The sequence below is a fragment of the Nerophis ophidion genome, linkage group LG13, assembly GCF_033978795.1.
Source record: "Nerophis ophidion isolate RoL-2023_Sa linkage group LG13, RoL_Noph_v1.0, whole genome shotgun sequence".
Lineage (NCBI taxonomy): Eukaryota > Metazoa > Chordata > Actinopteri > Syngnathiformes > Syngnathidae > Nerophis > Nerophis ophidion.
The window spans coordinates 19,649,234-19,660,186 of NC_084623.1; the positions used below are offsets into that span (position 1 = coordinate 19,649,234).

At 36.1% G+C, this 10,953-nt stretch overlaps 1 protein-coding gene across 2 annotated transcripts; it reads right to left on the bottom strand.

Annotated features, from left to right (window-relative positions):
- Positions 1 to 2,371: 2,371 nt before the first annotated feature.
- fev (FEV transcription factor, ETS family member) lies at positions 2,372 to 7,790 on the bottom strand. Of its 2 annotated transcripts, none has more exons than XM_061918490.1 (3): positions 7,451 to 7,790; positions 6,877 to 6,948; positions 2,372 to 3,069 (listed from the first exon to the last, which is right to left on the bottom strand). In XM_061918490.1, exons 1-3 carry the CDS (start codon positions 7,641 to 7,643, stop codon positions 2,531 to 2,533), a joined length of 804 nt encoding a protein of 267 aa, XP_061774474.1. In that variant the 5' UTR covers positions 7,644 to 7,790; the 3' UTR covers positions 2,372 to 2,530. The 2 variants fall into 2 exon arrangements, with proteins under 2 accessions (XP_061774474.1, XP_061774475.1); XM_061918491.1 differs by having other exon boundaries at positions 2,372 to 3,065; positions 7,451 to 7,484.
- Positions 7,791 to 10,953: the final 3,163 nt, after the last annotated feature.

Here is a 10,953-nt window from a genome sequence, read left to right on the forward strand (position 1 = left end):
CATGCTCACACTCAGCAGAATGGGCGTGGTTTTCATGTCTTCTTTGGCACACAGGCAATTTAAGTTAAAGTTAAAGTACCAATGATTGTCACACACACACTAGGTGTGGCGAAATTATTGTCTGCATTTGACCCAGCACCCTTGAGGGGAGCCTTGGGCAGCAGCGGTGGCCACGCCCGGGAATAATTTTTGGGGATTTAACCCCCAATTCCAACCCTTGATGCTGAGTGCCAAGCAGGGAAGTATTGGATCCCATTTTTATAGTCTTTGGTATGACTCGGTCGGGGTTTGAACTCACAACCTACCGATTTCAGGGTGGAGACGCTAACCACTAGGCCACTGATTTGTCATTCCAAAGTAGGTATCCATTCACAAGTTTTAATTTAGCAGGATGTATTCATCAACGAAGAAAGAGAACCAAAAGTTAATAAGTTAAAGTTAAAGTACCAATGATTGTCACACATTTACTAGGTGTGGTGAAATTTGTCCTCTGCATTTGACCCATCCCCTTGATCACCCCCAGGGAAGTGAAGGGAGCAGTGGGCAGCAGCAATGCCACGCCCGGGAATCATTTTTGGTGATTTAACCCCCAATTCCAACCCTTGATGCTGAGTGCCAAGAAGGGAGGTAATGGGTCCCATTTTTTTTTAGTCTTTGGTATGACTCGGCCAGGGTTTGAAGTCACAACCTACCGATCTCAGGGCGGACACTCTAACCACTAGGCCACTGAGTAGGTGGCAGATATACATTGTGATGTTATGAGCTAGGTAACATAACTCAATTACCCAGCATACCACAGTAGTGAAGAGCATAAAGTAGCCCCCTTTAGGTTGTTGAATGTAGCTGGATGTTATTGAGGAGCACGCTGTGGAGTAAACTTTCAGAAGTCAGCCAACCGACCTCGTCTGCAACTTTTATGATTAGACAAGACAACACATATTTGCAAGGTCATTTTCAAGAAGGATATTTAAAGAGATACTGCATCTTGTGAGACGATGTCAGCCAACCCCGTAAGCTCAAATGGGTTTACTCGTATTTCATGTCATTTAACTGTTTGGGTTTGTTGTTGTTTTTTACTATTTTTACAGTGTGTGAAAATGTACCATTATTTTACAGCCTTTAACTTTTTAGTAATTTTATATTGATTTATTTAATTTTTTTTGCCATTTTTTTTACATTTACAAGGGTTGTACAGCATTTATATATTTTTTTATTTTTTATTTTTTTATTTTTTTTACATTATTTTTTATCTTTTTTTTAACCATTTCTTGCAGTGTGTGGAAAATGTACCAGTATTTCATGTCATTTAACTGTTTGGGTGTGTTGGGTTGCTGGGGTTTTTTTGTACTGTTTTAACAGTGTGTGAAAATGTACCATGATTTTACGAAATTTAAAGTTTTTTTTATTTTTATTGATTTATTTGTATATATTTTTTTAAATGTTTGCATATGTATTTTTACATTTACAAGGTTTGTATAGCATTCAACATTTTTTTCACCTTCTTTTTTTTACCATTTTTTTGCAATTTGTGGAAAATGTTCCAGTATTTCATGTCATTTAACTTTTTGGATTTGTTCTTTTTTGGGGGAGGGGGGGTGGTTATTTTACTATTTTTGTGAAAATGTACCATGATTTTACAGGATTTAACTTTGTTGTTATTTTCATTGATTTATTTGTATATATTTTTTAAATGTTTGTATTTTTTTTTTACTTTTACAAGGGTTGTACAGCATTTAACTATTTTTTTAATACCATTTTTATTTATTTTTTACCATTTTTTGCAGTTTGTGGGGAATGGACCAGTATGTCATATCATTTAACTGTTTGGGTGTGTTTGTTTTTTGTTACTATTTTTACATTGTGTGAAAATCTACCATGATTTAACTGCATTTAACTTTTTTGTTATTTTGACTGATTTATTTTTATATATATATTTTTTTATTTTAGCATTTTTTTTTTTTTTTTACATTTACAAGGGTTGTAAAGTATTTAACTATTTTTAAGGGGGGGGATCCTTTTTTTTTTCTTTGTCATGAAAAAGGGACGTTTTTGTCATGAAAAAGGGAGGTTTTTGTGGTTGGTGCACTAATTGTAAGTGTATATTGTGTTTTTTGTGTTGATTTAATTTAAAAAATATATAAATAAATTTATATTTTTTTTATTTTATTTTTTTTTAATAAAAATGAATAAAAAATTCTTCTGCGGCCCGGTAACGGGCCGCGGGCCGGTGGTTGGGGACCACTGGTGTACAACATCGAGGCATTTATTATGTCGAAGTGACCACAAGATGGCGCCATCATTCTAATATTGGAGCACTTTTTTATTATTATTATTATTTGTATTTTATAAAAAAAAAAAAAAAACAGTTGCAGGCATGAAATAAAACTTTTATTGCCCATTTTCAAACAAAAGACCCAAATTATAGCCTTCAGGGCGTTTTTAATAATAAAAACAATTACAAGAAAGAAAAAAAAAAGGTATTGATAATTATATGCTTTGGAATATATGATGTTATTTTTACCTGGCAGACTCAGTTGTAAGGATTATTGATGTTGCTGAGCGTGTTGACGCAGCTGATGTGGCCGGGAGACACGGTGCCGAAAGGCCCCGCCGCCTGCAGGTTGTGGCTGTGGTAAAGGGCCGCCGACGGCGAGCCGGGCCAGTAGGAGAACCCCGAGGGTCCGACACCGGGAGCGACATGCAGGTTCAGTTTGGAAATCCCGGAGAAAGGCAGCGGGGAGAAGTTGCCCTGGAACTTGTAGATGGTCTGCTCCGTGCTGCAGGACGGCTGGCACACCTGCGCCAAGCCGTGGAAATCGAACTTGTAGGCGTAGCGTTTGCCGTGGACCTTGGTCATGATGTTCTTGTCGTAGTAGTAACGCAGCGCCCGGCTCAGTTTGTCGTAGTTCATGTTGGGCTTGCTCTTCCGTTCCCCCCACCGGCGGGCCACCTCGTCCGGGTCTATGAGCTTGAACTCGCCGTTGGTTCCTTCCCAGGCGATGCAGGCCATGTTGCTGCCGTCCGAGAGCAGCTCCAGCAGGAACTGCCACAGCTGGATCTGACCGCTGCCTGACGCACACGCACGTGCGCGCGCGCACACACACACGCGCACAGGAGGGAATGAGGACGTTGATTGGACTTCAGCCTGCGCCTTTTAATATAATACACCATATTTCCTTGAATTGCCGCCGGGGCGCTGATTAATTTTAAAACCTCTTCTCACTCCTGCGCTTATCAAAGGCATGCGGTAAAAGTAAGCATGCGCTAATTACTTTAAAACCTCTTCTCACTTCGGCACTTACCAAAGGCATGCAGTAAAAATTTGAGTGTGATGTAAGCTTGGAACCTTAAATCCCACCGAATCTTCCCTTTTTGCCATGGGTGTCAAACTCTGGCCCGCGGGCCCACATGTGGCCCTCCCTGTAATTTTATTTGGCCCTTGAGGCAATGTCAAATTAACATGAGAGCTGTAACACCGCATTCACCGCTAATACTCATATTTGTCAACCCTCCCAATTTTCACAGGAGACTCCCGAAGTTCAGTACCCCTCCCGAAAATCTCCCGGGGAAACCATTCTCCCGAATTTCTCCCAATTTCCACCCGGACAACAATATTGGGGGCGTGCCTTTAGCGTTCTCTGCAACCTGTGGTCGCGTCTGCTTTTCCTCCATTCAAACAGCGTGCCGGCCCAGTCACATAATATCTGCGGCTTTAGCACACACAAGTGAATGCAAGGCATACTTGATCAACAGCCATACAGGGCACACTGAGGGTGGCCGTATTAACAATGCCAACACTGTTACAAATATGCGCCACACTGTGAACCCACACCAAATAATAATGACAAACACATTTCGAGAGAACACCCGCACCGTAACGCAACAGAAGAAATACCCAGAGTCCCTTGCAGCACTAACTCTTCTTGGACGCTACAAAATACCCAGCAGTAATTCAAGGCAGGCACATACTATATGCCCTGCGGCAATTCAAGGAAATACGGTACATATATAAATATTTTAATATGTCTGCAAGAATGTATTTTTTATTCTTTTTTTTTACTATTACTATTAGTAGCAACATTGTGAATATTATTATACTATTAATAGCTCACACATATTTCCATTTTTTAACCCCTGTTCTGAGTCATTTATATCACCATCTATTTATACTTACTACTTTGTATTTGTTTATTAATTCCTCTGTAGTCGCTTGATAGATTCTGACATGTTTTTTTTTTTACGTGATACCTTTATTTCTGAAAAACAATAGACGATTAATTTTCGAGCAGTTTTATACTCCCATTTTTTTTGTGTTGAAAAATTGGGGAAAAAATTTTGTTTTATATATATGTTACCCTTCATCCGTCTTCCTTTACAATCAAACTAATAAAAATGTATAATAACAATAATAATAATTATGATAATAATAATAATAATATTATTATAATAATAATAATAACATTGTTAAATGGTATTTTTGCTCCCCAAAATCAAGAAAATCCAGCTAAACCTCGTATTTACTGTTGTGTAACCCCTATTTGAAAACATTCTCAGGAAGTATTTCCTCCATATAATTATTCATATTTTACTTGTTCATATTTTTTAGTCACTTATTCAGCCATATTTTATTGTACTTTTTATCTTTATTTTTAATCCCATTATTGTCTTTTTTTTCACTGCCCAAACACTTTTCTGCTCCTATTTTTAAAGGTTTCGTGTTTAAAAAATAGAAGAACTAATTATTTAATTTTCTTATTTTCTTTAGATATTTTCTGTTCATCGGGCTTCATTTTCAGTCATACTAAAAAAACAATAATAAAAATATATATTTTATAGGCTTTTTTTGCCCTCAAAATAGTAAATCCACCTAAACCTCGTATTTACATTTGTATAACTCCTATTTAAAAAGATTCTGAGCCATTTATTTCCCCACTTAATTCTTAAATCTTGTACTTATTCATGCTTTTTTAGTCTTTTAGTATATTGAGACATTTTTTATTTGACGTTTTACTTTTATTTTTGAAAATATTATTGCTTTTTTACTGCACATGCACGTTTCTACCCACATTTTTTGAATGTTGTGTTTAAAAATAGAATGCATATTTATTTATTTATTTATTTATTTATTTTTAATATATATTTTCCTTTACAGGCTTCCTTTTCAATAACGCTATTGAAAACACAACAACAACAGCATTCATAATAATAATAATAATTATAATAATAACAACAACACAATATATTGCTAAATGGCATTTTTGCCCTCAAAAGAAAGTGAATCCACCTAAACCTCATCTTCACCATGTTTGTATTTACTAATCTGTTACTCATTAATTCATTCATCTTTAGTTGCTATATATTCAGACATATTTCATTTTACTGTTTACTTTTGTTTTAAAAACATATGCTCTTGTTTTTTTTCCCAATGCACAATCATTTTTTATTGTAAGAAATTGTATTTATAAAAAAATATATATATATTTTTTAACATATTTTCCCTTTGTCCTTCTTCTTTTTCAATTGTATTAACACAATCATTATTAGTATTATTATTATTAGTAGTAGTAGTAGTATTAGTGCTATTATTATCATCGTTATTAGTATTATTACTATCATCATCATCATTATTATCATCATTATTATTATCATTATTATTATTATTATTTTCATTCTATAGTCTCATTTAAAAATGTTCTGAGTCATTTAGTTCACCATTTTTTTATTTCCTAATCTACTTATTATTGCATTAATCTTCTCAAATAAAACCTATTCTTTAATTATTTACTTACACATATTGTTCACGCATCATTTTTTTCTTTAAATATGTATCTTTTATTTGTGAAAACCTTATACTCTTATTTATTTTATTACTACACAAATGTTGTTTATACCCATTCTTTTATTTTTGCAATAAAACAAACGTTTTTATTATAACACTCTTTTCCCCTTCTTCCTTTTAATCACACTAATAAAACTATTATTATAGTAGCATTATTGTTTTAATATAATATATGGCTTTGCATTTTTTTCTCTAAAAAAATTATAAATGGTAACAACCAAACACAAGTGTATATGTTTATTGTACTTTTTGTTCATAGCTGTATGTAGAAGTGGCTGGTTATATCCTCTGCTTTAATGTCTTTAATGTCCTTTGTCTTCTTTGATGTTTCCCTCTTACACACATATGAGAGGGATGTGTACTATGGCTCTGAGTTGTTGTTGTTGTTTTCCTTTGGCCTCAGTCTGGACCCCCTCTCCAGGGCCCAAGCTTAGACCGATTTTTAATTATATTGTATTTTATTTTAATCTTTTATTTTTTTCTCCCATTCCCCCCACCTGTGTCTCACCTTTTCTGTAAAGGGCGCTGGAAGCCGTCAGACCCATCAGCAATCCCTTTCTGTCTCCCTGTAACGTTTGTCTGATCTTGAATGGGATTGTGCTGAAAATGTTAATGTTCCTGAAGGAATAAATAAAGTACTATCTAATCTAATCATTAATATTTTAATATAATACATTGCTCTGCATTTTTTTCTCTAAAAAAATAATAAATGGTGACAACCAATCACAAAATAATTTGTTATGCCGTATCATTAATCATATAACATATATCTATATTATGTGAGTTTTTATTCAAAAGCTAATGTGAACTTTATGTAATATTTTCCTACTTTAATTATTTGTTTAAAGCATTTTATTACCATTGACTAAACATTTAACAAGAATTAAAACGGCATGACACAACATTGCCATATGATGCAAAGGAACTATGAGAATAATATTCAAACATATACGTAAAATTACAAATTAATGATGGTGAAACTACCAAAAAATAGCTGTAAACAGCATATTTCTCAAAAAAGTCAAAAGTTGCCTTACCTTTCTGCGCTCCGGTGTTTATTGGACCCCAAGACGCTCCTTTGTTGTCTTTCAACAGATGTTCTGTCGGATCTGAAATAAATGTTAAAATAAAAATAAAAAATAAAATGTCACAGTCAAGGTAAATAAAATCGTATTTATGGTCAAATTGAACCCTTTGAGGGGTTATAAAAATGTTTTTTTTTTGTGTGTGTGTGTGTTTTTTTTTAATAATTAAATTAAAATAACACATTGTAAATTGTCTTAATATAAAAAAGACATAAAACTAGTATAAATATAATAGAAACTATATAATATCGGATAAAAGTCCAAAAGCGGTCGGCCAGCTGTACTGTTAAGTGCGCAGGCTGAGCTTTTGTGGTCCGGGCGGGTCCAGGAAACGCGTCCAGGAAAAAGGATTTCCGATTTCCGACAAAGGAGCAAACGGGCTTCCAGATTGAAAAGACGCGAACCTGGAAAACGGAACATCGCCCTCGCCACAGAATGCGTTTTTCTTTTCCGTAAAAACAAATAAAAAAAATAACCACGACACAAACTGGACGAAGTTATGATTTTTCTCTCCAAAAAGACGCACCTGAGAGATACATGTTGAACATGAGCTTCCCTCCGCAGTCGCTTCGCATTGTGCGCGCTTCTTCACAAAAGGCTCGGATTTCATTTGGTGGAGGAGGAAAAAGATTTTTATTAAACTTTATCTCATAACTGGGATCTGGAATAAACGCGAGTGGACAGATAGAAGTTTCCAGGCAACTGTCAGTGGCCCCCATCTCGGGGACAATATTCAGACAGCAATTTCCTCTGCTGCATTGCTTTAATTAAAAGAGCAATTTAGCTCTGTCAGCGCGCCTGCTGCCCACAATAAAGCGCAGCCGATAGAAATTGGGCCCTTATCGATCCGCCATCGCGGGTTTAATAAAGTTGCCGCGTTAAGATCTGAGTTTCTATGGTGAATTGAAGTGTTTGACATGGAAACCAGTTCACATCTTGCTCGCTTTTCCGCCCATTTAGTTCTCTGCAAACACCTCAGAGCTGCTTCGCGGTGGCAAAGAGCTTTTACCTTCTCAGACACGCTTGGCTGGACCTGAAACCAACAACAACGTTACCTTCTGCTCGTGCTGAGACTGAGAAAATTAACCATGCAGGACTTCACAGCATTTATTTCCAAAGTACTGTAATTAAAATTGACTTTCACATCACAACCTAATACTGCAGTAGCCTTTTTTCACAGCAATTAACTCTTAAAATGTTGGTAAATGCCGTGAAATCTTGGTAAACTTTTGCAGTGTGTGAAAATTTACCATGATTTTACAGCATTTAACATTTTCTAATTGATTTATTTTTCAATTTTTTTTACAATGTTTGCACTTTTTTTACATTTACAAGGGTTGTACATCATTTAAATGTTTTTTGTTTTTTATCATTTTTTTGCAGTTTGTGGAAAATTTACCGGTATTGCATGGCATATAACTGTTTGTTTGTTTGTTTTTTACATTTTTACAGTGTGCGAAAATTGACCAGGCTTTTACAGCTTTTAACATTTTTTACAAACTTCTGCTCGTAATAAATTTGATAGGACATATTCAAAATTGACCATGCTGGACTTCACAGCATTTATTTCCAAAGTACTGTAATTAAAATTGACTTTCACATCACAACCTAATACTGCAGTAGCCTTTTTTCACAGCAATTAACTCTTAAAATGTTGGTAAATGCCGTGAAATCTTGGTAAACTTTTGCAGTGTGTGAAAATTTACCATGATTTTACAGCATTTAACTTTTTGGGTTGTTAAATTTTTGCACATTTTTTTTATTTTTGTTTAAACATTTACTAGGGATGTACACCATTTAACTGTATTTTTTAAACCATTTTTGCAGTTTGAAAACATTTTCCAGGATTCCACATCATTTAAGATTTATTTTTATTATTTTACAGTGTGTAAACAAAAAATATTTTTTAAAGCATTGAACTATTTTTAATTTTTACTATTATTATTTTTTTTTACAATTATTGCATTTTTTTTTTTTTTTAATATGTGGAAATTTACCATGATTTTACAGCATTTAACTTTTTGGGTTGTTAAATTTTTGCACATTTTTTTTATTTTTTTTTAAACATTTACTAGGGATGTACACCATTTAACTGTATTTTTTAAACCATTTTTGCAGTTTGAGAACATTTTCCAGGATTCCCCATCATTTAAGATTTATTTTTATTATTTTACAGTGTGTAAACAAAAAATATTTTTTAAAGCATTGAACTATTTTTTATTTTTACTATTATTATTTTTTTTTTACAATTATTGCATTTTTTTTTTTTTACTATGTGGAAATTTACTTTTTAATTGATTTATTTTTAAATTTTTTTTTTACAATGTTTGCACTTTTTTTTACATTTACAAGGGTTGAACATCATATAACTGTTTTTTGTTTTTTATCATTTTTTTGCAGTTTGTGGAAAATTTACCGGTATTGCATGGCATATAACTGTTTGTTTGTTTTTTACATTTTAGAATAGAATAGAATAGAGTTTTATTGTCATTATTGCAATGAACAGGTTCAAAGAACAACAAAATTGGAGCAGCTCCTCCTAAGGTGCATATACAATATGGTAGTATAAATTAAAAAAAAAAATAAAATAAAATAAATAAATAAATAAAAAATAAATAAAAAAAAAAAGATAGAGATGACAGATGTATCTATGTATACATACATAAAACATTATTTCACATTGTAGTCCAAAAAAATAGAAAAACATTTAAACATTACACATGAGGACATGATGGACATATGGACACTCAGTGCCTGTTTAGTGCTACTATGGCTCTTGGGTAAAAGCTATTTTTTAGTCTATTGGTGCTCGCTTTTAGCACCCTGTAGCGTCTGCCTGAGGGTAGCAGTTCCAGGTGGCTGTGCCCGGGGTGGAATGGGTCTTTCAGGATGCTCTGTGCTTTCCTGAGACAGCGGGAGCTGTACAGGTCAGCCAGGGAGGGGAGGGGGCATCCGATTAACTTCTGGGCGGTCTTTATGACTCTCTGAGCGCCGTTCTCTCTGCGGCCGTGCAGCTGCTGAACCACACGCAGATGCAGTAGGTCAGGATGCTCTCAATGGAGCACCGGTAGAAGGACACCAGCAGTTCCTGTGAGAGGTGGTTGTTCCTGAGTATTCTCAGGAAGTGCAGTCTCTGGTGTGCCTTCTTGATGGTAGCCGTGGTGTTGGTGCTCCAGGATAGGTCGTTGGCCAGGTGGACTCCCAGGGAGCGGAAGTCGGAGACCCTCTCCACACAGTCACCACTGTTGATCAGGGGCAGGATGTCCGTTTTTTTCCTCCTGAAGTCTATGACCAGCTCCTTGGTCTTGGAGGTGTTCAGGGCCAGGTTGTTGACTTTGCACCAATCCGACAGCTTCTCCACCTCATCCCGATATGCAGCCTCGTCTCCCTCCGAGATGAGCCCCACTACGGTGGTGTCATCCGCAAATTTGATGATGGAGTTGCTGGAGTGGGCAGGTGTGCAGTCGTATGTGTAGATGGAGTAGAGAAGGGGGCTCAGCACGCAGCCTTGTGGAGAGCCGGTACTGAGGTGCAGGCTTGATGACATGTGGCGACCCAACTGCACCCTCTGGGGGCGGTTGGATAAGAAGTCCTTAATCCACATGCAGATGGAGTTCGAGAGACCCAGGTCTGACAGTTTGGACACCAGTCTATCAGGAATAATGGTGTTAAATGCCGAGCTATAATCCACAAAAAGCAGCCGCACGTAGCTTCCCCCCGTCTCCAGGTGACCCAGGGAGGAGTGTAGGGCTGTGGCGATGGCGTCCTCTGTGGACCTGTTGGCTCTGTAGGCAAACTGGTGTGGGTCGAGCTCGGGAGGGAGGACTGAGGTGATATGGGTCCGTACCAGCTTCTCGAAGCACTTCATAGCTATAGGTGTAAGTGCAACTGGACGGTAGTCATTCAGACATCTGACAGAGTTCTTCTTCGGCACCGGGATTATTGTGGAAGTCTTCAGGCATGATGGGATGATGGCCTGGGAGAGGGACTGGGTGAAGATCTTCGTAAATACTCCGGCCAGCTGGTCTG